The sequence below is a fragment of the Symsagittifera roscoffensis genome, chromosome 1 (genome assembly GCF_963678635.1).
Source record: "Symsagittifera roscoffensis chromosome 1, txSymRosc1.1, whole genome shotgun sequence".
In the NCBI taxonomy this organism is placed as follows: Eukaryota; Metazoa; Xenacoelomorpha; order Acoela; family Convolutidae; genus Symsagittifera; species Symsagittifera roscoffensis.
The window spans coordinates 52,728,656-52,756,578 of record NC_087062.1 but is presented as its reverse complement, the minus strand read 5'-3'; the positions used below and the strand labels follow the sequence as shown (position 1 = coordinate 52,756,578).

General features: G+C 34.0%; 1 protein-coding gene across 1 annotated transcript; it reads right to left on the bottom strand.

Moving 5' to 3' along the window:
• LOC134845507 (very long chain fatty acid elongase 4-like) lies at positions 1-27,923 on the bottom strand. Its single transcript, XM_063862433.1, has 3 exons — positions 27,697-27,923; positions 26,924-27,205; positions 1-740 (listed from the first exon to the last, which is right to left on the bottom strand). Exons 2-3 carry the CDS (start codon positions 27,110-27,112, stop codon positions 144-146), a joined length of 786 nt encoding a protein of 261 aa, XP_063718503.1. The 5' UTR covers positions 27,113-27,205; positions 27,697-27,923; the 3' UTR covers positions 1-143.

Genomic DNA, 27,923 nt, shown 5'->3' with positions numbered 1-27,923 from the left:
AGTAAATTGACCAACTAGACTGTTTACGGAAGATTAAACTATATGTTAATTTGAGAAATGTCAGTTTATACAAATCTGGTTTTCATAGAGCAAACTACAGAAAGTAAACAGATCTATATTGTTTTGGCAACAGATAGTTCAATTCAGTCAGCTTTTTCTTCTTTCCCTTCGCCGTTAATCTTTTTAAACTCTTTTCTCCAATAAGCTTTGACGTAGAAATTACTAAACAACGCAATCATCGAGAAAGCGTAGAACAAAGAGTAGATGCAATACTGTCCCAAATACCATCCATAAGTTATAGGAACCAGGTCCGTATAGAACTGGGCCAGTTGCATCTGGGTAAGTCTCTTCTTGATAACCTGGGAGGCAACCAGGGGCGATCCAGCAGCCGACAGTCCGTAATAGGCGTACATGAAGACATGTATTAAAGAGTTCACACCCATTGGGTAGCTGAACGATATTCTGTACCCCGTGATAACCCCAAAGTTGCACAATAGAACCATAGTGGCATGATGAAACACGTGAAGAAAAGTGATTTGTCTACGTTTATGTCGAATGACCATAAAGACTGTGTCGAGTAGCTCAAACACTTTGGAGAAATAGTAAATGTTGAAGGCTATTTTGGTTGGCAAGTTGGTTTTCCTCGTGAAGAGCTCACCTTTCAAGTATATTCCCAGGAAGAAAAGGATCACGCACACTCCATTCAAAATGCTGCATGCAAAATTGTAAATGATCATCACCTACATTAATGAGACGTTAACTGTGCACGAGGAGAGGCAATTGTTTGAAATTCTTATGACTAACGTTTTTAAATGACCTTTTATGGGATATAGTAACTATGAAGACCGTATGATACTTAGTTCCCCCATACACAAATATGTTATATTTGTATCCCCAGTTACAAAAAAGTAGGCGAAGCTGTGTAATCAAAAGCAAAATGCCATTTGAAATCACAAAAGAACAGTTAGCGTTAAAAAACGTTTGAGATGGGTTAAACATCTCTATTTTGTACACTAATTTGATCAAACTCCAACCTAGTGAAAACATCGGTTCATTCAAAAAAATTTCGTGGAAGTTAAAAAGTAATTTGATGAACGAAACCAAGTTTAAAAACAATGATAGCCGGTTACTGCGCAAGTAGAACAGAACATTCCGACCACAGTCTTACAAACAACAACACAATTTTCGAAGTAGGGTCGTTTTTTGGCGTGGCGGGATAGAAGGATTTTAACGAAAAACCAGAGCTTGGGCATATTCGACGGTCATATTAAAACGGGAAATTGGAGAAAAATTTACAAGAAAACCGTCAAAAACTTTTTTTTTGCAGTTTTTCATTTCAAGAAGGCACTAAAATACTCGAAGTAAACTAACGTTACTCAAGTAAAACTAAGTTTTTACATTTTAAATAAAATTATTGTAAGCTTTTAAGCAATTAAAATCAGAATGCTCCCTGGCTTCCGTCGCTCGAAATAAGACGAAAAATCAAAAATTTCAAGCCGGTTTTTCTCGACAGTTTTTTGAAATTTTTGAAGTTCGAATCACGACTGAAAGGTCTTTAACATGATACATCACTCAACTCTATCCAATGATTATATGCGGTAGCTGATTTTGTGTGGAAAAGAAAAAAACCAAAACAGACCCGAATACAACATCCTTTCCATTTTTCAAATGCTCGGAACCACAACCATAGCCCGATTCCAACTTTTTTTAATTGGGTCGTTTTTTTGTTTTTGGTGTGATGAACAAATCTAAACTAAATAATTTGAAACCGATGATAAAAAATTAAGGACATTTGTCAACAGTTTTTCACATAAAATATATATAAAATTCGAAAAAAAACTTCACAAAATTTTTCGCAGAACTTTTTTTGATTCGTTCTTAAATTTTTTTAACAAGCAGGCGCTAAAAGAATTCTCGGTAACTAATTTCACTTAATGAAACTAAGTGATAATTAAATTTAAAAATTAAAACAAACTTTCATAGGCATATTACAAGCCTTCTCGCTCGCTTCATTCGCTTTAAATTAGACAAATAAAAAAACTCAAACCTGTTTTTCTCAAATTTGGGGAATTTTTTTGGAACTTTTTAATCTCGTTCGAATCACGACTGAAAGGGCTTTGATATGATATATTACACGACAAATTTCTATGATTATTTGCAGTACGCGATTTTGTGTGGTAAATAAAAAATTTTAAAAAACAAGGACAGCCTGTTACTGCACAGAATGTTCCAAAAAAGCACAGAATGTTCCGACTTGTCTTAAAAAACACAATTTTTTTCTAATTAGTGTCCTGTGTGGTGTCATAGTCAGATCTGAACGAAAAAAAAATATAAACTAGGTATATTCGACTGTCACAGTCAAATATGCAAACAGTTTCTGAAAACTGAATTTAAAAAAAAAACAAAAAAACGTAAAATTTAAAAAACAGCAAATTGGCGCTAAAACCAAAGTTTTACGGCTTAAAGTAGCTATTGTCGGAACAAAAAAAAGATACAAAGTCGCAACTAAATATCGTCTAAACATTTTCGCAGATGCCTATTTTGAAGGCGAAAAACATTATTTGATAACGGAGCATTTTTTCGATAAGTGAGTTAGGACCGTGTCGGTTAACTCATAGAGTAATTTCGGATAGGGTACACCGTCTGCTCGTCACGCTATCTTATTTTCGGCCGGATAGATTCGTGCAACTTCTTAGTCTAATACCGATCCTAATCTTACTCTTATACTATCTAGTCTCAGGTTGTTTAACTAGTCTCTGCTAGGCTCAATAGATCTAGGGTATACTGGTTTATTGCGGCTGCTGAAGTGCTCGGGAGAGTCCAACTAATTTCTAAGTTAAATTCAAATCTCTCTGGTGCTGAAATTACAAGTAACTTCAGCACTTACAAATAAGTGGGTTGTTAGTTAGATGGATCATGATTGGTTAATATTAAATACTTTACATTGGTAAAATATCTAATTTATCCAATCATAAAATGTAGTTTAGATCAGGTTCCACCCATCCGGGTTTTACAGAGTTTTTTAGAATAGTTCTTCTGCAATTCGAAGGATGGATGATGGAAGTTGGTGTTTGGCGAACATCTTATTTCTTCTGTTTCCTTTTTGTTAAAGAAGTTCCAGGAAGCTGGAGTTAGAGACATAAGACATTGTGTCTTCTAGTGACAACGACTAAGTCTTCGCAACAAACTCAAATCTGATTTCAGAATGGTTGGCTATGTCAGGTTTTTCTGTTCTGCGTGGAGAACTTCTTTTGTGTCTGATCTAGTTTGGGAATGGCGTGGAGATTGTGCGTGGAGGGGATGCCTGGTTACTCGGATCTGTACGTATACTTGAACATCGAGGTGGTCATTGGTCTAGTTCAATGAAGTCCTTTTCTGCGAAGTCAAGTCGTACTCTAAATCCTTTGAGTTGTGATTGTGAGTGGCATATCGATTGTGGTTGGTCATTCTCTCTCGAGTGTAGTGGGGTCGTTTTGTCTTTAGATGTTCGTCCTTGGTGTTGTATTCTGATCTATGTATTGCATAATGTAATTTACATTTTATAAAACATTTATTAGTTTAATATTTTTTAATCATGATTTTAGTTAGTTGTTTTCACAAAAGCTTTTTGTTTTAGTTTGGTTATTTTGAAGAGTTACTCACACTTGAGTAGCTCTTATTAAAAATAGAGGTGTGGTCACAAAGCGTGGATGTAGCGCGGTGGGTTAGGCCGGCTATAGAGCATGCTCAGGACGTCCTTCCTGGTGGGTTAGGCCAGGAATGGGAGTATGATTTCATGCGGTTTTTGTGAGGGGTCCTGTTATGTGACAACGTTTTATGTTGGGTTTGTTGTGGTTTTTCTTATGTTTTGTTGGTTGTGTCCTTTTTTCAAAAATCAAATTGTTTGTGGTATGGGTTTGTCTTTCGACTTTTTTGTGTTTTATTATTTCTTTCTTAGACTTTATAATAGTCTTCAAAAGAATAAATTATCCAGTTTTAAACTGGGTTAATCCGGTTTGGGTACCGTTGGTTTCCTTTTCTTAGTCATGCTGTTATTCTATGATTTGTGGTATTTAGTAAGCTGCGTTGGTTAGTTTTGTTTAGTATATGATTCCTTTCCAACCGGGTTAAAGGAAAGTTTGAAACATGTTATTATATGTTAGAGTTGTTGAGTGTGAAAACTTGAAACTGAAATTCATTATTTTAAACAATTCTTCGTGGGCGAGCTGTGCGAGTGTGGATAGAATTTCTGTGCGAATGAATGAAAATATCAAAAGGTTAGTACTGCAATTGCATTTTATTAATTTACTGCATAGAATTTGGAAATTTACTGCTAGTTATGGGGGAATTTTAAGTTACAAATTTTCATCATAATTAAATTTACTGCTTGTGGGGAAAATTTTAGAAATGAATTTACTGCATTGGTATTAAATTTATAAATTTATAAGTGGAAGAGATTAATAGAATTGTTGAAATCTTGTTTGATGAAATTTGCGATTTTTATTTGTCTTTTGTGGTTTTTGTAGGTGATCGTCGGATGAAGGCTAAAAATCTAAAGAAAACATGGATAAAGTATGGTGAGTTTTTTAATATTTTAATTAGTTAGTTATATTCATTTAATTCATACTTACCTGTTAGTCGTCGGGGAAAAAACCGTGGGGGAAGATGTCGTGAATTAGTTCTGAAGTTGTTAGTAGTTTAGCTAAGATGCGGATGATATTTTTAGTTTGAAGCAGTGGCCAAAGCAATTGAAGTGCCTTAATAGTGGTTAGTTCTTCAGTGCCAACTGCAAACTCATAAGGTGTGTTTTGGATTAGATTATATAATTTGTGATTGAATTTAGTGTTGTGGATGAATTCTAAAATTGGGATTTCTATGGGTTGTACAAACTCGTGCGGGAGAAGGAAGGGTCGGGATTCTTCGGCATTGAAGGTCTTGGTGATGGGACAGAAGATGTACATTTGGGTTATGGGGTCATAATTACGAAGAATACCATGGAGGTTAGTGTCTTTAATACAATATGTGAAATTTAGGAAAAATGGTGAAGTGTATTTGGAATTAATGAATTGAAAACGATGGTGTGGTTGTCTAGAGGGTGTGTGTAGGTCAAAGTGATTTTGGATGAAGCGATAATAACTATATGTGTGGGTTTGTTTAGTGCGCAACATAATATCGTGTGAGCAGTGTAAATCTCTTTCGTGTGGTGCAAGGAAATGAAAGGTTAGTGAAAATATTTGGAAGCGTTCTTTAAAACTTTCGTATGCTTGTGTGTCTGTTAGTGCTTCTGAAATAATGTGATCAAACTTTCGGTCGAAGATGTTTAGTGTAAATATATATGGTGTCTTGATGAAAAATTTCTCAGTAATTTGTGGATTAGCGAAGCGATCGTCGTCTAAGAATTGATCTTGGTTAGCTCTGATGATGTTGTGATCATAGTATTCGAGTGTATATTCGTTAGCTCTAGGTGCAGTGTGTGTTTTTAGTGATTTTTTATATCCAACGTAAGTAAATTGTCTAGCGGTTAGTGGTGTAGTGAGTCGATATAGCATATCCGTATTTCGCTCTATATCGATGTGAGTGTTAGATAAAGGTAAGCAAAGAGGGTTAGTAAAATGATAATATGAGGTCCAAGAGAGAGTGGGCATTAAAACGTATTCATCTACAAAGTTGCGTGTTTCGTTAGTGTCGTGGGGGGTATTTAAGGTGTATTGTGGGAATGAGGGTAAAGTGATGGCTAAAAATTCTTTTGTGTTAGTATGCTTGGGGTGGTTGATGTATTCACGGGCTGTTCCTGGTTTTGCTGGGAAAGGATGGTTGGGGAACTTTCTTTTAAAAGTGCGGTAAGCTCTATTAGTGTTGAGTGAAGATTCAGTTGATGTGGATGATGGTGCTAATGATTCAGTATAATTTGAAGAGGGTGTAGGGGTAGGGGGGTTGGATGAATTTATTGTGGAGGAGATTTGGTTTATGGTTGGGGTATTAAGGTGGTAGGGTTGTTGTTGAAGGGTAATAAAATTATCTAGCTCTGGGGAGATTCGGGGGGTGTCTGGAGAATGAGATGATTGGTCAGAATGGTATGAGGAGTAGGTTGGGGTAACTTGGGAAGCATAAGAGGGTGTGGGAGTAATGGGGTCAGGGTTATTGGATAATATGGGTTGAAAAGGGGGTTGAGAAAAATTAGAAGAGTTATGAAAATTATTGGATGGGGATGGTTCTGAGTCGGCAAATTCATCGGGGGTTTCAATATTCGGGTTATTGAGTTGTGAGATGGAATATAAAACTGAGATGTGTGAATTAGTGTCGGAATTCATGCCTGATGTTACATTACTAGATGGAAAATCGGGTGGCGGAAAAGCAAAAAGTGGTATTATTGGGATTGGAGAGGTAAGATTGGTTGGGTGGGAATTTGATCGGTGTAGTGATCCAAGTTGGCGGCTCATCGTGGGCTAAAAAAATGATTATTTTGAGACTGAAAAGCGGTGGTATGGGGTTGTTCAATAATTTGTTCATAAGTATTATCATCTTGTGACTGGTGTGTCATTATATGTTGAATGGGACTTTGTGATGTGGTGAGTCGAAAATTTGGATTATGTGTGATGGCTAAATTTCGAAAATTTCGTGGGACTAGGGATAGTGGATGGTTATTTGGTAGGGGTGGTAATTGTGGTGCCGTTGGCGTTATGTCTACATTGTTATGTTCTTCGTCGTATGTATTTTGTCGTGTTGCTATTTTTGTGTTATATTCTTTTATTTGTGCGTCTAAAAGAATTTTGTTTATAGATGTAGAAAAGATTCCAAAAAATCCTGCAAAGAGTATGCGTGCTACGCTTGCTTGTCTGTTTACTTGTGTGTGTATAGCACATGTGTTGTAGATTCCTTTTAAAAGTGAGAAAAGAAATCCAATAAAGTTAAACATTGCGTATAAAATATTCAATTTTTCTAAGATGTAGTAGGGCCATCCTAGAAAATCGAGGATCTCATTTTTGAGTGTAACAAAGCTAAAAATGTTAATTGGTGATATATCTTGGGGACGGTATTTTTCACCGTTTAGATATATATAATCTTTAATGTCTTTAAAATATCCGCTATAGTCTTGCGTGTAGATATCGGCAAATCCTGCGGTTTCTGCAAGTTTGCGTAAATTTTGGTCTATTGATTGTCTTTGTATAGTGTCCATTTGTGTTAATAATTCTTGGAATTGTTGTGTTCTAATGTGATGTTGAATATCTGATTTTGAATAGATTCCTATTGATTGTAAGTCTATATTTGGGTTTCGAGCAATAGCGCGAATGCTTTCTGGTGAAAATTTTTTGAGTGATTGCATTAATGTGGGATATGGAGTGAGAAGATAATATTTATTTTCATCAGGGTTTAGTTGTACTACATTGTGGCTGTTTTCTGATCCACATGGGACTGCGGTATCCCAGAAATAGGTTCTTCGTGAAAGTGTATCCACGAAATGTACTTTATTCTTATAAAAGATAGGGATTCTTTTATAACATCGTTTATCTTCAAAAACGTATAGTGGTGATACTTTTTTAGTACAAGTATAAAACCATAAGATGTTTCCTTCATAGTCTAAAAAATTTGATCTATTTCCAGATAATAAGTATCCTGCATAGGGTATTTTTAATACTGCTAGTGCAAGTGATTGTAATATTTGTGTTCGTTCTAATTCGCATAGTTGGTGTAGTGTTTCTAATTCGGAGAGTGACATTTCTTGAAAAATTCGGCTAATTGTATAATCTAGTTTCATATCTAAATGAATATCATAGTGGATATTACCGAAATATGTAGTATTCATTAGTGATAATTCTTGTAAGCGTGTGCTTCTGGTGTCATGGGGTTTTAGATGTCCACCAGGTTGTCCATTGCTTTTTTCAAAATTAACTGGTATATAGGATGTTCCTTCGTTTAGAGGATGACCTGTGGCATATGGGTCGATTTTTACTTTTCCAGTGGTCATGTCGAATCCTTTTTCGTATTCAACTAATATTTCAGAATATTGTGTTCTGTGAAGTGGATTCCTGTATTTACATGCAAGTTCTGTTTCTTGATATATTTGGAAACGTGTCAATTTATTTTCTATATTGTCTATGTTTCTAAAATTAGAACTTAGTTTTCGTGATGGATGGACTTGTTCATATGGAATTGATTGTATAAAATATTTTTCGTGAAATTTTATCATACGAGCGTGTATTTTTGCTACTTGAAATGTTGTACATGTATCTTCGGGGAACCAAACAATTGTTGCTTGTGTTCTCGTTGTAGGGTCGCAATAACCTTGATCATTTTTACAAGGTAATCGGATTCCTTGATAGATCATTGTATTATCTGATAAATCTCGTGTTAGTTGTATTTTTTCGAGTTGTATTTTCCAATCAAAAAACATTATTTCTTGGTATCCTTTATTTTTTGTGTCTGCTTTGCAGTTTGATGGGTCATTTATACCAATGTGTGGTATCCAATGTTTATCGTGTAGGTCATAGGTTAATCGTCCGTGTGCGCCGTTATACGGGTATTTTTCTTCTAGTTTTATATGTCCTTGGTGTCTTTCAAGTTGTGATTGATGTACAGAGTCTGGAAAAACTTGAAAATTAACTAATTTTCTTTGGGAGTTTTTATTTTGTGTGATGTTTAGTCTAAGTAATTCATTTTTACAATCGTCGGGATTGAGATGTAAAAGACGTTCTATATTACTTTGATAGAATGATTCATGGTCAAGTCGGTTTTTGTTTCCGTTCGAGACTTGTGAACAATGTACTTTCTTTTCGGAAAATGTTGCTGTGAATTTATAACCTGTAACTGTTGTTGCTCGGGCTTTTGAATAGAGTGTTGCTATTACATCTGTGGTTTCTATAGCTTGTGGTTCTGTTTCACATTGTGATACTTGATTTATTGCATATTTATGTAGTGTTTTTTGTTCATTTTCTTCACAATCGTAATGTGTTACTAATAAATCTTGTGGTCCTGTACGAGGGGAAGGGTTAATGTTTTGATTTGAGATTACTAGAAAAAGGAGTTGGAGAAAAATTAATAATTTTAGAATATACATGTGTATGATAATCCTGAGTATGGATTATAAAATGTAATGTAGCCAATTGTGTTTTTGGTATATCTGTCGTATTTGTATATTACTACAGTAGTTATAAACGGTGGTGGTAGTGATTGAGCTGTTATGTTAGGTGGGTTTAATGGGTAGGGATGTTGGGTAATATTATTTAACTTAACTGTGATTTCAAACTTTAATTGTAAACTGTTTTGTTGGAGTATTTGAATATTGTGATCACGGATATCGTTGTGAATATCTTGGCGATATTGTAATCTATTAAGTGCCCAGTTATGAAGGCGGTTACTTTCTTGATGTTGTCCAAATAATGGTGGAGGTGCTGTGAATGTATTCCAATCTAGTCTTAAAGGAATATTTATTGATGATTGTTCTCGATATCTGGCGTCGAGATTATTTGGAAAATTTAAATTAAAAGGTGGTGGTGAAATCTGGCTTATTGATGGTGTTGATGGTAGTGATAATGTTTCTGGTAGTGATGAGGATGTTGTTGTATCCGTAGAAATATCTATTGGGTCATTGACTAAATTTAATTCACCTTGTGTAAATGAATGTGTTGTCCAATATGGTAGTCGTGATGCCTGGTTTGGGGGGTTAAAGGGATTTTCACGTATTTGTTCAGATGTTGGTGTTGAACCTAAGTAATCTGATGGTAGGCTTGAGGTGCTACGTTGTGAAAGAATCGTAGGGGTTTCTGGTAATGTATCAATGGTGTTTTCTGGAGTGTTTTGTGATGGGGATTGAGGTATATCAAAATGAACTCGGGGAGTTTGAAAATTTCTGTTTCGTCGAGGATGTATAATTTGTCTATTTATTTCGACTGTATTTTGGTTTTGACTAGAATTTTTTATTCTACTTAGTTCTTGTGGTAGTGTTGGATATAGGTTATATGTTGGTTCGCTTAAAGGTGCTTGTCGTTGAACTGGTTCTAGTGGTTCTGATAAACGAGCATGTCGTTCTTCAAAAGTGTATGGATTGTCTTGAAAAGAAATTCGTGTAGATGTTTGAGGATTTTGAGTAGTTGAAGGTGGTGTTTGATTATCTTGGGATGATGTCGGTGAAGACTGATTCTGTGACTGTTGGGTAGCAATTTTTGATAGTTTTTTGAATTATTACTTTAGTGAGAAATTTTGTGTTTATTATAATATTCTTCCAAAAAAAGAATTAAAAGGATTGTTGCTAGGGCAAATGTGAGGATTGCTTTCTTTATACATTTACATATTGTCAAAATGAGGGATGATAAAAATGTTATGAAAATTACAAACAATAAAAAAATATCGGTTCTACTGAAAATTGTTCGTATCATTTAGACAAGTTATATGACTCGTACCTGTGGATGTAATCAAGGGTTTTGGAAAGTTGGAGGAATAGTTCGAGTATAGTGTAGAAAATTAAAAAAATGTTACAAAAAATGATTAGGATTATTAGAAAAGATTCAAGTATATCAAAAAGAAATATTATAAAGGTTTCAAGTATTGTAAAAAAATGTTTAAGATTTATGAGTATTTGAGTAACTGATTGAGAGAAGAGCATTTAAGAAATGATCTCTTGGTCGAATATTTTTTGCTGTTTGAGGCGATTTTCAAGTGTGGTCGGATTATTTATTAGTTTTTTGACAAGTGGGTTGAGTTTTGTAAAAAATTGTTGGGGGCAATTTTCATGGTGACTGGGAGGTCGTCTTTTTCTTTATTTTTGTTTGTCAAATGATCCGGGGTATGGTGAGATTTTTATACTTTAGGCTAATTAAAATGTTCATTTTGTTACTTTAGGCTAAGTTAACAAATTTGCTTTGGGGGTATTCGTGGTCTGAGTTGGGGAAATATTGTTGATCTTTGGGTTATTAGATAAGGGAGGGGTACGGTATTATGGTGATATTTATTTTAGTTGTCAAGTTGGAGTGGTTTGCTTATTTTTGACCTGGAGGTCGTAAAGTTATAGTTATAGATGTGCCTGGAGTTCTATATGATTCGTCTAATTGGTCTTAGTTTGAGTTAGAGAAAGTGACGGATTGGATGAATCCTATTGGTCTATTTTGAACTAGAATTATTACGTACTTGTCAGCATGTTATTTTGAAAAATGTAAATGAAAAATGTTTCGGAGGTTTCAAGATAGTGAAGTATAATGTTAAAATTACTTTTGAAATTCCACTTTCTTTAAAATTTTAGATTGGGGGATGAATATTTTATAGTTTTTACGTGGTTGATTTCGGAGTCTTGTTGTTTTTCTATTTTCTGATTTGTCGATTTGTTCTTGGGGTATTATTTGTTCGATCATTTTTCTATTTTTTCTTTGTTTTGGTGATTCTTTATGGTTTTGTGTATTGATTTTGGTGGCGATTGGTTTTGTGTTTTGATTTTCGATGGGGTTATCATTTTGTTCTGTATTTTTCAGATGTGGTTCATTTTGAATGATTTTTAATCCTGTGAAAGAATATAATTGAGTTAATTCGCGGAGTGCGTATTCTTTTGGGTAATAAGGTAATAGGTTGTTTCGATGTTGAACGATTTCTTTTTTGTTTGAGTCGGTAATTTTATATGTGACATCAGTGGGTTTTGCAATTATTTGGTATGGTCCTTTTCGAAGGGGTTGTAATTTTTTAGAAATTCCTTTTTGTGTATTAAAATTAGGTATTAAAACAAATGTTCCAATTTTTAATTCGGAGGCTGGTGTAAAACGTGAATTGATTTGTTCATTAATGTTTTGTCTTTGTAACAACTTTTTTGTTATTTTTTGATAAATTTCATTGTGTTTTTTATCTCTATTTAGAATCCATTCGGTGTGTGTACCGGAGGCTAGTTTAAGAATTTGTGGGTGATGAAAATGATCTTCATCGTGTGTATGTAAAGGTAGGTTATAACAAATTGAGTCTTTATTTGGTTGACAATAACCTTGTGCGTTTTTATGAGAATTTGCTGTAAACATTATTGGTTTGCGTGGCTTTTGGTTAAAAACCATTTCGTATGGTGACATTCCTAAAGTTGTCGTAATTTGTGAATTATACGCTAAGGGAAATAATTTTACATCTGCTGACCATTCGGTATATTTTGTATCATTTCCGTTGATGATACATCTTAGATATTCTTGTAATGAACGGTTCATACCTTCGACTAAGCCGTTTGTCCAAGGTGCATGAGATGTACGTGGTTTGTGTTTAATGTTATATAAATGACATAGTGTGATAATTTCATTATTTATGAATTCTGTACCGTTGTCTGTAACTAAAATTTCTGGTAGTCCGAATTTTGCTATCCAGTGTTCATAGAGTGTTGTGTAAGCGTAATAAGCGTTACAATGGGGTACTGGGTTAAGTGCTACATAATGTGTAAATGCGTCAACAATTACCATAATGTAGGAGTTTCCTTCTGATGAGGGTGAAATTGGTCCTTTAGTATCAAATGAGATACGATGATTAAAGTACAAGCTTTGTCCTTTAAAATCTTGTTTTTGTGCTATTTGTTTTTGATTTGGGTAAGGTTTATTTAGTTGACATACTATACAGTCATTGCATAGTACTTTTATCCAAATTGGTGCATTTGGGAAATAAAAGTTTTGTATAAAATTTGAATATGTTTTTTCTGATCCAGAGTGTCCTTTAATATTTTGTGTATGTGAAATATTAAAAGCTATAAGAATCATACTTAAAGGGAGACATGGAACTGTAGATTCATTCAGGTTATACTCTAAAAGGTCTGTATTTTCGTTAATTGTTGTGTTGTTAAATTTTCGAAAGTATCGGAGGAGTGTTTTGTTTCCTAGAATGGTTGAATCTGCCTTGACAGGTTTAGTTTTATATTTGTGCCATGACTTTAGTTGTCGAATTACTGGGTCAAGGTTTTGATATTGTTTCAGTGTTGAAATTGTAATTATTTCTGTTGGGGGGAGAAAAATGTTTTCGATTTCTAATTTAGATAAGGGTATTGTATCAAGTGGGTCGTGAAGGTCAAAAACTTGATTTATTGTGTATTTTGAATCATTTGTTTGTGGTCCTGATAAATTTATTTTATCAGTTAAATCTTCTTTTTCAATTAGTGGAAAATGGTCTTTTTTAGGCGGGTGTTGTTTTGTTCGTTTTTGTTGGGTGTTATTTTTTATCCATTGAGAATATGGGATTGGTTTGAAAGTTGATGTTCCAAGTAAATCAACTTCATAATGATTATTTTGACAATCTAAATAAAGTGGGAAATGTTGTAAATTATTTATTTGTGATTGTTCAATATCAGTTTTTACTGCATATTTGCATTCCAATCGGGGTGATGTTTCGTTTTCTGCAAGGTAGAATTTTATGTTTTTGGGTATTTCAACTGTTGTTTTTCGTGTAAGTAATTCAGGTGGTGTATTTCGACTTAAGGTGTCTGGTAATGCAAGATTTTTTCCTGCAGTCCAAACTATATGTAAGTTTGGAAATTTCATTAGAATTAGTTGAAATCTGTAAACTCGGTGGTTTGGGTTAGATTTTTGTGTAAAGAGAAAGATGATTGGTTTATGGTCTGTGAATAGAACTGTTGGATGTTTTGATCCAAGTATCAGAAATTCATATTCTGTCAGTGTATATATTATGGCTGTACATTCTCTCATTAGAGTTGAGAGTCGTAGCTCTGCTTGAGTGAATAATCGAGAATTTGCTGATATGAGGTTCATTTTATTTGTACCATTATGTGATTGTAATAGTGCTGCACCGATGCCAAAGTTCGAAGCATCGCACATTGCATAAAATGGTTGATTTGAATCTGGAATTGTGTTTGAAATTTGTTCAGTTAAAAGTTTCTTTATTTCTTCAAATCGTGTTTGATGTTCTGTGTTCCATTCAAAATTATTTTGTTGTCTAAGGATGTTATAAAATGGTCGTAGATATAATTGCATTTTATAAACATATTTACTTAAAAAGTTTAACATTCCAAGAAATTCTTGGATTTTCTTTTTATTTGTTGGTGGTTGAAGTTTTTGAATAGCGTCAATGCGTGATTTCAATGGAGTGATTGTTTTTCTTTCTATATTATGTCCTAAGAATTTAACTCTTGTCAAAAAGAAGTGTGATTTATCGGGGGCGGCCTTCAGATTTTCGTTCTGAAGTATTTGGTGATATTTTTCTAAAACATTGAACATCTCGTCTTTTGTTTGTGATTGCATAAAAACATCGTCTAAATAGGTGATTGCGTTTTTCTTGAGTATTATTGGTCTAAAAATTTTGCTCATAAAAGCTGAAAATGCTGCTGGTCCTATGGATATTCCATAGAATAAGCGGTTGAATTCATATTGTTGGTTTCCGATAACAAATTGTGTTAAACGTCGTGATTGTTCATCTAGTGGCATTTGATTGTATGCACTATTCATATCGGCGGTTGTAAAGTATTTGCCGTTTATTTTTGTTAAAATAACTTGTATTGGTTCAATGGGCCAATTACATTTTGATTCATCTATGAGTGAATTGAGGTATCTAGCGTCGAGAACGATTTTTAATGATTCTCCTTTAGCTAGAATGATAACGGGGTTGATAAATGTGTTGCCTTTTGGTTGTTCTTCTTTGTTTACTGGTGATATAATGTTGTATTGTTCTAAAATGTCGAGTAATCTGTTCACTTTATCATGTAAGTGAATTGGTACTTTACTTGCTCTCTGTTTTTTGAAAACTGCGTCTGGTTTTAACGGGAGATGTAGTGATGAACTGATTTTGCCAACATCGAATTTTGATGTTGCATAGACTGATGAATATTTAATTAGCTGTTTGGCTAATTTTTCGAATTCGTCTTGTGTTATTTGTGAATGTTGGAAATTAAACATTGTTAAAAATTTCTGTTGGTCCTCTGTGTAGTTACTTATGTTGAATGTAGGTTTGAAATATGGAGTTTTTGTGAAATAATCCGTATTTCTGTTTTCGTTACTTATTATATTATTTATAGATAATTCTTCATTAAGAATTGTAGATTGGCAAATATCTAGTAATTGGAGTATATTATTTACGCGATAGGCTTTTTCGTGTATTGGTGATATTGTAGCGTTGGTTTCACAATATCCTAAAAGTCCTAAAGGTAATGTTACTTGGTAAGGTGTGTTGTTATAGACATGTAAGGAAATGATATCGGAATTCGAATTTTTCAAATATTTTATGGATGAGATTGTGATTTTGAAAAATTTGTGAATAGGTTTGAATTCAAAATCTGACATATAAAATTTTTGTTTGTTTTGTTCTTTATCATATTGGTGAACTTGTTTGATTGAAAAATTATAGATATTTCCTGATAGTGGTTTTAGGTGTTTTCTTTGTTGGTTAAATATCGGGTAGAATTTTGAAAAGAATGGTGGTTGTTTATTTAATCTTTGAAAAAATGTTAAGGATGTTTCTTTTGTTTTTGTATATTTATCTTTGATCAATATTTTACTATTTAGTATGTTAATTGTTGGTATATACTTCGAAATAAATGGTATTCCAATGATATTATATTTAATGTCAGTGATATGGAATATTTGTTTAAATGGCTTATTTAAAATTTTGCTTTGTTCCATTGTTCTGGTGGGGAGGAGAAATAATTGGATTTTTCCGTAGTTTATCAATGTTGATCCTTGTGCTGTTGCTAACTTACTGGAGGTTTCAAGAGGTGTTAGCTTTGGGTGTAAAGTTTTTATTTCATTCCATGTGGGGATGTTTATTATGTTTGATTCTGCTCCTGAATCAATTAAAAAATCTATTTCAAGGTCTGGTGGTTGAAATTCTTTATTTCTTGGGCTTTCTAAGAGAAATGGTATTGTCCAAATTTTTTCTTTAGGTTGTTCTTTTTGTATATTTTGATAAATGTGGTTTGTATTCAAGCATTTTGTTTTGATATTTTTATTGGTTTGATTTGTAGTGTTAATCTCATTTGTTTCTTGCGTCGTTGGTGTGGAATTTATGGGTGTAGTGTAATAATTTTGAAGAAATTCTGATTGATTTTCATATATGTGTGATGAAAAAGGTTGTTCATATATGACAGATTCATAGTCATTTTCGACTTTTATCATATTGATAGAAAGAGTGTTTTCAGTATCACTTTCTGAATCTGATGATGTACAGTTTATTTGATTGAGTTGTAACGTATCAGTTACTGTGTCATCAATACCTGGAGGGTCTGATGTTGTTTCTGGGTTAGATTGTACTTGATTGATTTGTCTTTGATGTTTAGGTGTACTACTTCTGTGGCGATTATTAGAATTATTATAGTTATTATTATTCCGGTGTGGTGATTGGGAATAATTTCTATAACGATTATTATAACTTGAGTGTCGATTTTGTGAATTATTTCGCGATCTGTTTTGGTAATTATTGTTTGGTCTGTTATAGTTCGATCTATTATATGAGTTATTCCTTGATTGATTGTTCGGGTAATTCTGGTTTCGGTTGTTTGAATAACTTCTATTTCGATTATAGGAGTAGTTTCTATTCCTATTGTATGATGAATTTCGTGATTGGTTGTTTGGATAGTAGTTATTTCTTGATTGGGAATTAGATCTAGAAACAAATCGTTGTGTATTTGAATTTGATCTGGAGTAGTTATTTCGACTATTTGGTCTATTGTAGTGATTTTGTGATGAATTATTCGTGTTTCTTCGTTCTGGTGATCTTCCTCTATAACTTGAGTTATATGGTGATTGATTTCTTGTATAATTTGTATTGTTCGGGAGTGGTTTTCCTGAACTGTTGTTGCTGTAGACTGTTTTGTTCGGTAGATTTTGATCTTTTTTCATGTATTGATAGAATGATTTATTTGGTTCTTTATATTTTTGAGGTTTATTTTGATTGTCTTGCTGTTTTTGTCTACATTCGGAAATACTATGTCCGTATCGTCGGCAATAATTACACCATTTTTTGAAAGATGGTTTGCCTTTAAAGTTTGGGTTCTTTTCATAAATATTGAGTATTTCAGTGATTTTTTCAACGAGGTCTGTCTCTGATTCCTGTATATTATTAATATTAGTGGGAGTCGTTTCAATTCTGTTAACGTATTGTAATTTCAGATTTTCCGTTTCTTCTAGTTTCATCGTGATTTCTGCTTGTTCTAATTTGTCTACTAGTTTTCGAAAATCTAAATCGGGTTCTCGAATTGAAGAAGGATGGGATGCTCTCTTTTTTATTGCTATTTTCCTTAATTGTGGTGTTAAGGTCATCATTAAGATTTCTGTCATCTTTGTGTTTTTATAGTCATGTGTATTTAATGAATATGCTTTTCGAACTAGTGTTTCGATTCGTACTGCTATTTGCTTGATGGTTTCGTTTGGTAATCTGCGAATTTCATTACATAGAACTCTTTGTTGTTGTTTGTTTCTTTCGGAGTCAAACATTTTTGAAAATTCCTGTGTAAACCTTTTCCAGTTTGATTTTATTTCTAGAGGTAGTACTGAAAACCATTTTTGGGCTGCGCCATCTAAGGTTGTTTGTATTAACGCTGTGCGTCGATGTATCCAGTTTTGATGTAGTGGCGTATTAATTGGTTCAGGTCCAATATTTAAAATCAGGTTTGCTGTTACTGCATTTAAATAATCTTCTACAGAGTATTCAGGGTCTGTTCCTGTGAAAACCATTAAAGGTTTGTTTGATGTTATTGATGATCCACCCATAAGGTATGGATTCACTGTCATTTGTAATGATTCTGCTGCATTTGGCATTTGAGAAAAATTCGAAAGTTGGTTTCTTGTTATTTCATGTTGTTGGAGATAATATGGGAGTGGTATTTCATTTTGCATTTGTGATGCTTGATACGAGTGTGCAGTCATTGGATTTTGTTGTTGAATTGGTTGAAAAGATTGTGTATTAATTAGATTTTTTTGTTGAATTGGTTGTTGATGTTGTGCATCTATTGGTTGTGGAGAAAAATTTCTATGATTTGTACGTGTTCTCTGTATTCCTTGTCTACGATATTCTTGAGTATTTTGTGCAAATATATCTGGTTGTAAGAAATCATCATCTGAGGATAAATAATCCATTTGATAAGATGTCTGTTTTTTATTTTTATTTTGTTGAAAAAATGGGTAATTTTCACTGTGATCCTGTGGAGGATTTGTTTGGAAATTTATTGAATTAGGTTGGGTCATTGGGTTATCCCAATTTCGAGATCTTGTATATTGGTTAAAATTCCTTTGTGGTTGATTATATGTTTTTGATGGATGTGTATAATTATAATTATGGTCTGTAAAGTTGTTTCTAGTGAATGTTTTGCGTGTTTTTGATGGTATTGTCATGGGTCTGTATGTTTGGTAATCCATATGTGAGTATTTAGGGGCAACCGAAGGTTTAACGGTTGATTGTAAGGTTACTTGTGTTTGTGAAGGATTTGTATTTCTTGGTGTTGTTAAATTTGGGCGTATTGGTGAAATACTTTGTTGTGTAGTTGTTGTGTGTACAATTTCTTCATTTATGAAATGTGATGGTGTCTGGATATCTTGTTGAGTAAGATTCCTAGTTCCATTGAGGTTTTCATTGTGTATAACTGTAGAGTTTAAACTATTATTTTGTGTATCGGGCAAAAATGTATTATAGTTTAATGGTGTTGCATCAATGGTTAATGGTATTACTTTTACATAATCTCTAATGTAAGATATTGTACTTATTGCTTGACTTGAGATTGATTGTGGGAAGCTTATAAATGCGGGATGAGACCATTCGGGGTCCCAAACATAATCTGATTGTTCTGTGATAGCGGTATCATCGTTCGAGTTTTGGGGTCTAAAATTTTTTCTTGCTTGTGCAATTAAATCAATATTGTGTGTGAAATAATCTATTATGAACCATGCCAAAATTTTTTGTAGATCGTGTTTTGTATGTTGTGAAACGTCGTCTTTCGTGAAATTTTCTTTAATGATGTTTAAATAACTAGAGAGTAGTGTGATTTCATGTCGTACTCTTAAATGTTTAGATGTTTCTGTCGGTGAGACATTTGTTATTGGGATTTCGTTTTCTAATATCGAAATATAACTATATATTATTGCGAAAACTTCATTGGTGAATATGGAGTTTGCTCTTTGTGAGTTATGATATTGGATGCTTTTTATATATTCTGAAAAAACTTTTGAAAATTCTAAATCAAGATCGTCTGTTTGAATTGTATATTTTCTATTATTATGGTTTGGTGAGGTGAATTCTATGGAGTAAATTCCATACTGTTGCGTTATGTTGCATATATCTTTTAAGTAGTGGTCTATGATTTGTCTTTTGATTTTTACATCTGGGAACTCTGTTTTACATGGACTAATTCCGGGTTCAAATAAATTTACGAGTAAATTTTGACAAAATATGTGTTGTCCTCTATCAGTATCTGCGTCTACTATAAAAGGAAAGATTTCATCATCATCTGGAGTTTCTTCACCTGGAGTGTGCGTTGAGCTCATTTTTTCGTTCGATTACTGTTAATATGTAATTATTAATGTGTCGAATTGGTTGATTCCAATTGTATAAATGTACTGGTTTGTGTTTGTACTGCTTTTTTATTCTTCTTTTTCCTCTTTTTGATGAATTTGAAGTTGTTTCTGAGTCAGAGAAATATAATTGATCGTGAAGTGGGCAATTTTTATCTATTGATTCTTTTAGTTTGTAAAGTTCGTCTAAACTGTTGGTTTCTGATTCTGAAAATGCGTTTCGATTTTTTGAAAATCTTTTTCGTGTTATTTGTCTTTGTTTCGTTATTATTTTTCTTTTTAGTGTTTGTCGTTTTGTTCGAATGTATCCAACTGTTTGTGTATGAGGTGTGATTACAAGGTCGTATTTTTTGTTATCTATTTCACAATTGTGTAAAACGATTGTTTGTTTATTTCCTAGGTTTTTAAATGACATAAGGTTTAGGATGACGGATGCAAAAGGTTGTTAAATGGTTTCTATTTTCCTAAACTGTTAGTTCTTACGATTTTTTGGTTAGCTTAACCTGGGTCTATTTGTTCAGGGTTGGAGAGAAAAGTATATCGATTCCGAAGAATGATTTTTTACTTTCTCGTGGCTAGTATAAGTTAAGGTGTTAACTTACTTAATCTTACTTAGGGGTAGTGATTGTGTTCAAGGGTTGGAGAATAGTAAATCGATCCACAAGGTTCAGGTATAATTAGAACACGAGTAGTTCGTTAGATACTATTTTAAACTTACTAAGTCTAAGATTTATCCTGGGTCTGGTAAGAGGGGGGGTCAAGTGAAGGATGAATAACCGAAGTTCTTCACTGTTTATCCTAATTTGAATGATTAGTTTTGTTTAAAAATTTCTATTAGTCTTGGGTCTTTAGAAAGGGTTGGGTAGTGAATCGACGTTTGAGGTCGTTAGACACTAATTAAGTGGGTGGGGGAGAACAAAGTTGTTCTGTTTGATCCAAGGATAAGCCTTGATGATCAAATTTGAAATTAATTAAGTAGAAAATGATTTAAGATCCAAGGATAAGCCTTGATGATCAAATTTGAAATTTAATTAAGTAGAAAATGATTTAAGATCCAAGGATAAGCCTTGATGATCTGGTTTTAAAATTAAGTGAATTTAAGTTTAAATAAATTTTTAAATGTGTGTAAAGGAAAGATTTAGTGTTTTGATGATATTAGTGGGTTTATGATTGCTGTTATGTTTTAGGTGATGGAGCTGGAACAACAGGATGATTTATGATTACTAACCATTTATTGTCATGCTACTAATTTTTATTTTTATTTTTCAATAAATATTTTTCAAACATATTTTGTATATTACTGCAGAGTTTTAGGAAAACGATCTTAGATCTTTTTATCAATCGTTATTGTATATTAATAATTTTGTTTAGCGCCTGAAATGATTTTGAAGATTAACTTCAAGATTTTATGTTTGCAAATGAAAATCTAAATTCATTGCCAGTAGTATTCTAAATATAAAAGTTTGTTCTGGTTTTCTAAATATGGCAAGTTTCTACTTTGTCGTATGTCGTCTCTGGTTCGAGGTCTTCTTCCAATTCCGGGTAGTTCTGTTATGGTTCGGAATATTGGCTCTGATCTATTGAGTCGTAGAGACATTTCGATTAAATTATTGTCGTATAACATTTTGTAAATGTTTTTGTCTAATTTCTAATCTATTTTGGTTAATTCTAAGCTATTAAGGTCTTGTTCGAGACTTATGGTCGCACCAGATGAGTTAGGACCGTGTCGGTTAACTCATAGAGTAATTTCGGATAGGGTACACCGTCTGCTCGTCACGCTATCTTATTTTCGGCCGGATAGATTCGTGCAACTTCTTAGTCTAATACCGATCCTAATCTTACTCTTATACTATCTAGTCTCAGGTTGTTTAACTAGTCTCTGCTAGGCTCAATAGATCTAGGGTATACTGGTTTATTGCGGCTGCTGAAGTGCTCGGGAGAGTCCAACTAACTTCTAAGTTAAATTCAAATCTCTCTGGTGCTGAAATTACAAGTAACTTCAGCACTTACAAATAAGTGGGTTGTTAGTTAGATGGATCATGATTGGTTAATATTAAATACTTTACATTGGTAAAATATCTAATTTATCCAATCATAAAATGTAGTTTAGATCAGGTTCCATAAGGTACAGGCTTGCCAACTTTTGAAAATTGAAATAATAACAACTGTGTTAGGCTCAAAATTAACTTTTTTTGAACCTCATATGAACTTATATTATATGAATCAGTTGAATTATGAATATATTATTTGTTGAATATATTATATGAAACACTATTGTTCACAATTAACAACTTAACTAAAAAATACCAATTACGTTGTTAGAAAACGAACAGAATCAAAAAACACTAAATATTTCCTTATCGAAAATCTGCTGAGACTACCATCTGGCACTCTCGAATGAGATTAACATTGAGTTATCGACGAAAGTTAGTTAAAAAGTGAAATTTTACTTCGCTAGAGCAACAATAAACTACTATCACGCAGAAAATTCTTCGAAAACACATAACGACCTTAATCAGGGTCATCACTTCGTTCATTGACACAATTTTCATTTTAAAGTAAACGTTGACATCTGCATCACCATGCGCACTTTTGACAATAAAATTTGGAATCTAGCAACGGCAGGCAATTGAACTGCAAAATACTAAATATTACAAACAATATTCTGAAAAAATAATACGGTCTCTGAGTGAGCCGCTGACTCTCTACCGTCACACCAACTACTAAAACATGCCAAAACTTTATGTTGCGAGGTACAGTTTGTAAAGAGAAAAAACAATTGTTTCACATAGGCGAAGCAAAACTCAGCAACAATTACAAAACAACGCAAGCGAAGCATTGCAAGCTAGCGAAAAAAAAACTGAGACGGAAAACGCTACATGGTAAAAAACTGAATACAAAAGTTCCAGAAAAAAGTCAAAAAAGGAACACTTTTATTTTACCGAGCAGCTAAAAAGATGACAATACTTGGGTAGGAACCCATTGAGCCGAAAACAAAAAAATGCTTAAAAAAAGCTTTTCATATCCCACACCCCTTCCCCCTAAAAAACTCAAAATGATAAAAATCAACTGTTAATCTTCAAAGTATGCAAAATAGGGTGACTAGGAGAAACTAAATATAAACCGAAACATTTGATCGCAACCAAACTCAAGTATGGATAGTCAGTTGCGTTCAAGTATCAAAAATGTTCCGACCACATAATTTAAAAAAAAGTTCTTCAAATTACTAGAAATCAAAAAAGTGTCATTTCTTGGGCGTCGTGTAATGAGAAAACTATACCTACGCGTAGAATGTTGGTCAATTAGGCATAATCGACAACAGTCCTCGTCAAAATTAAAAAAAAATGAAAAAATTGTTCGAATATTTCTAGTTTTTTGCACGAAAAATTATTGATTTTTAAGAAAATTTTCATTGCCAAGGAAGCGCTAAAGTTAACATCCAAAACGAGCTCTAGTTTACAAAACAAATTTCAAGCCTAAAACACCAAGTTTTATAAAAACAAACATAACGCGATCACTTTAATCGCTCGAAAATAGTCAAAAACTTAAAAAATTTTAAGCCGTTCTTTCTCGACTGAGACAATTTTTTGAATGTCGTTCGAACAAAGGTTGAAAAGACTTCAATATGATATATCACTCGACTTAATCCGATGATTGTCTGTGGTATCGCATTTTGCGTGGAAAATAGAAAATACTAAAACACACCCGAATGCAAATTTCATCGGCAATTTCAAGGGTCGGAAAAAGGCAGAAAAACTTTTTAAGGTCTCGTTCGAATCAAGATTGAAAAATCTTCAGAAAGAAAGACCACTCGACTCATTCTGATAAATTTGTGCGGAACTTGATTTAGCATGGAAAACAAAAACACACCCAAATGAAAAGAGAAAAAAGACTGAAATTACCAACAGCAATGGTGGTATGAAAATAAACTTCATGAACGACATTGTAAACATATGCAAACCAAATAAATATTGAAGTTGTAGCCAATTAGTTTACAAGTTGAGCGGAGGCAAATTGTTGCACATTCTTTTTGAATGTGTTCGGAGGCTCTCCGGGAGATATACTTAACGACTTTGTCAGCGCGTTCCATGTGTAGACCACACATACACCTCCTCGAAGCAGAATACTTCCTCTACTTTTTCAACCTGGTTGGAAGGCGCTCCGAGTAAAAGAATTTCTTAGATCGAAGGAAATGATTAAAACAGCATCTTAAATTTGAAATATTTTGAAGCATCATGATTGATATTCCCCGCGAACAGCTTGTTTAGAAAAAACTGGTCGGCAATTAGATGTTTATGCGATATTAGTAATAGACTCAAAAACTTCAGTCAATTTATTAACACGGAGCCAGCCGTGTTAAAGATCTAGCTGCTCTTTTCTGAAATATTTAGAGGCGACGCAACATTGCGAGCTATACATCGGTTTATAAGGAAAAATTATTTATAAAGATTGATACTGTTGTAACGACTTTCAGACGTATGATTATGTTATTCAATTGTCGCAGCCGGTTGTTTAAGTTTTCGTTCCACGATATATCAGATGTTAGCAACCATCCAAGGCCCTATGCTTGGGAAAACTGCTGGATCAAGTCTTTTCCGTTGTTGTAGTAGCTACGTCTAACGCATTGTCTGCGGGATTTATTTTTGATTCAGTTCTTATTTGCCATCGCTTTTCAGTACTTCATCTCCGTAGAAGACGAAGGTTGATTGGGATTGTTTCCCAACTCCCTGCCCAGTACCCTTGTCCCTCGACATGATAGTTTGGGTGTGCCACATGTGTGGCTACATGAATACCTTTTCGAAGTCAGATATTCGTCATTGTCGATATTGGCTGTTTAGAAGTCAGTATCTGCGTCGTTGATTCTGAGATTTGATTGTTAAAGAGAGTTCAGGTCTCCCGCTCCCTCTGGATACGAGGAGCTCAGAAACTTTGAGGGGATGCAGCCAGAAGGCAGTAGTCAGGCCCATTAGGAGGTTTCGGGCTCAGTTAAATAAATAATGAAAGTCGTGCGGCTTCTCATTACAATCAGTACAGGAATCTTGTACCACACTACTTAGAAAGACGTATGCGCGCTATTCGTAGCAACTCGAATGCACTGTCATATATATGAAAAGGTTCACGTTGCATTAGCTTTGAAGGTTTGAGGTAGTTTGTAGCCTCGTTGTGATGGATAACCTTAAGTGATTTCCGCGTTATTAAGCCCTCATCCAGATAATGGAATTCAACACCTTAGGTGGTGCTCAGTGTGGATTTTATGTGTCGTTTAATTGGATGTTGGGTTGTCTGATAGTCGGAACGGTGACTCTGGTGGCATCCGACTAGAAATTGTTTTGCCAGAAAATCTGCTTGAATCTTTACAAGCAAGACTTTAGTTTCCCTGTGAAGGTCATCAATTTTTGTCATTTCCACAAACATTTAGTTTCCCTGTGAAGGCCATCAATTTTTGTCATCTTTACACAAACATTTATTGTTCTGAGGGCAATGTTTTTTGAATTAGGAGGCTTCTCCAGTTTCTTTTGCTTAGTGATGGAGACCAAATTGGTGCTTCATGGTTAAGCACACTGCGCCCGATGACCTTAAATTTTCCTATCTTCTTTGGAACAAACCCAGTGTTCCTGTGTTTCTTTGAAACAACCCCAGTCATTTGCAGAAAAATTTATGACAATATTCCGCTTTTGCTACTTGTCAGCGGTAGCTTGGATGAGTTCATTGAAAGTAAGCGGGCTGTCTAAGACCACGCCTAGCAGTTTGAGTTTTGACTTAAGCAGAATATGAACTCATGAGTGATTGTTAGACTTCTTAAGTTTTGACTTTTCTCAACTTGAGTGAACCGACCCTGTAAGCATGAGGTTATCCAGCGTTTGGTCCTGTTGCGCACATCCGCTTTCAAAGCATCAACTATTAGTACGTTGTGGTCAACCGTATCAAAGGCGGAGGTGAGGCTACCAAAAGGTTACGATCGCGTGGTTTGTGCTTGTTGAGACCTAGCTTGATGTCATTAGTTATTATGTTCAGAGCTGTAGTTGAATTCTCGGCTATGAAGCCATGTTCGTGTTTCGTTAGAGGTAAAGGGAAAAACCAATTAGCAGCAGCCTTTCGATTACCTTAGCAATTGAGGATCGTAGTGCGAGCGGTCGAAAAACACGCATTGAAAATCACTTTATTCCTCATCTTCAAGGGTCGGAGTGAAAAAAAAGCGTTCATACTTCAAGCACTTAAAAAATTTGAAACCTTTAAAAATTAAACGTCGTTCGAATCACGACTGAAAGGGCATCGTTATGATATCATTCGACTTATTCCGATTATTGCTTTAAGCAACCTCCTATTTAACATATTTTAAAACACAGAGGCGAAGCGGAGCTTCACAACACTTGCGATGCAAAAGAACACATTTACAAGAATGAAAACAAATTGCGCTATAACATTGTGAACAAAGGCGACACACTTTGGGTCGAAACCTGTTGAGCCGAAAACAAAACTGTTGTCATTAAAATTTCATAAAATTCAAAAGCATTTACGACCCATCCGAACTGAAACACATAATCCCAAACGGATAAGTTTGGCTCTCGAAACTACGCAAAATAAGTTGACGAAGTCGATCAAACATAAACTGAAACTGCTTGAATGTTTATAAAAACGAAAAAAGCTCAAAATCAGACATGACAAGTTTACAAATTTGTGAAATTCCAGTCATAGTAAAAACTGTTTCAATGGGAACAAAACCCATGCTTTAAAAAGTAAACTTAAGAAACCCTGCCAGATGAAAAAAATCGCGTTTAAAAGACGCAAAGTGAATCAACAGAAACTAGGACGAAAACCACGAACCCGAAAAAGTGAGAAATTTTGAAAAGGTTATTACTACCTGAAACGGATTTGAACTAATTACTACTTAAGTATCTTTTAGAGGAAGATACTACGTAGGTATCTTCCTCAAGAAGTGAAATCTTCTAGAAGATCCTCTAGAAAGGCAGATCTTGTGGACAAAAATGTTTACGGGAAAAAAAGTCTAGTACCCGATTGCAATAACCTTACTTATCGCAAGAGTAAAATTATTATGACTATCAGTTCTGATTTAAAAAATTATGTAAAACAGAAGAGAACTCCAAGCTTGCGAAATTCAGCCAACAGAAAGAAGCAGACAAACGACAATCAGTCAATTCAGTTTTCCCTCAGAAAAATCTATTTCATATACGCGAACATCACAATATACGAAGCCCGTTTTACCTTTAGATCAAGAAAGAAGGATCCAAGTTTAATTTCTAACAGATTTGTAGAAAAGTTGTTTACGAGAATAAAAGTCTAGTTACCGATTAGGGGTCACTAGAGCTTTCGCGAGTAAAATTACGCCCACAAAAAGAATTATGCATCGAATATATTTCAGCTATGCCAAGTTCAGGAAAAATTAAACAAAGATCTTTTAAATTACATTTGAGATCTAAATAGTATGAATCACAAAGGCATTCATCTCGATTATACTTTGCGACAGATAAACTTACAAGACGCGGATCTCTGGGTTTCGTTCTTCTGGTCCAATGTCCCGATAGCTGTATCATAATTATATAGAGTAAAACTAATGGAAAAGAGTTCAGAGTCAATAACGCGTAAGCAAGATCTGAGAAGCCCCGAATTTTGGGATAGCTGATAAAATCATTATCGTTCTCTTGTATTACCGCCTGCGATCGCATTATTGCACCAAATCTGAAAAAAGGTTCATCGAAACGAATAACTACCAAACAAGAATGGTGGAAATACTATATCATAAATGAGAAGGTCAGAATCTATCATGATAAAAGAAATTACTATACTAGTCCTTCGTCAGATTACGTCTCAAATGGCATAATTCCCAAATGGCATAAAAATTAAAAATTTCCCAAATGGCATAAATTTCATGCAACAGTTGCTTTGGAAAAATCGAGAACAATTTTTTCGTGAACAATGTGAGAAAATTAGTCAAATTGTCAATTGACATTTGTTGATTGACATTTTATCGTGAAAAACTTGTAGAACTTTTTATCAAAAGCAAGAAGCATAAGCATGCGATTATTAATAAGCTGCTTGTGGTCAATTTTTTTTCGACAAATCTGTTGCTTAAATTTGTTTGGAAGCAATTAATTCCAAATCTTGTTCTCATGCTTTCGTTCCTGACAAAATGATAGAATTAGAAATTGATGGAAAACGTTTAAATTACAATGAAAACTTGAAATTTATGCCATTTGGAAAAAGTTTCCATTTTTATGCCATTTGGGAATTATTCCATTTGGGAAGTTACCCTTCGTCATATCGCCCAGTCAAAAAACCATTTGAATGTCGTAAATTGGTGAAAATTAAAGTATAACGTGAATAAAAGTAAAGAGTACGATGGTGATAGTGGACAAAGCAGCGCGGTCCCTCCTTGCGTCATACTAGTAATGGTGGAACAAGCAGCTATAAAGGAAACAAATCGCGCCTGTAACAGTTGTTGTTTTATGTCACAATACTCAAAGGCTCAAAATGTAT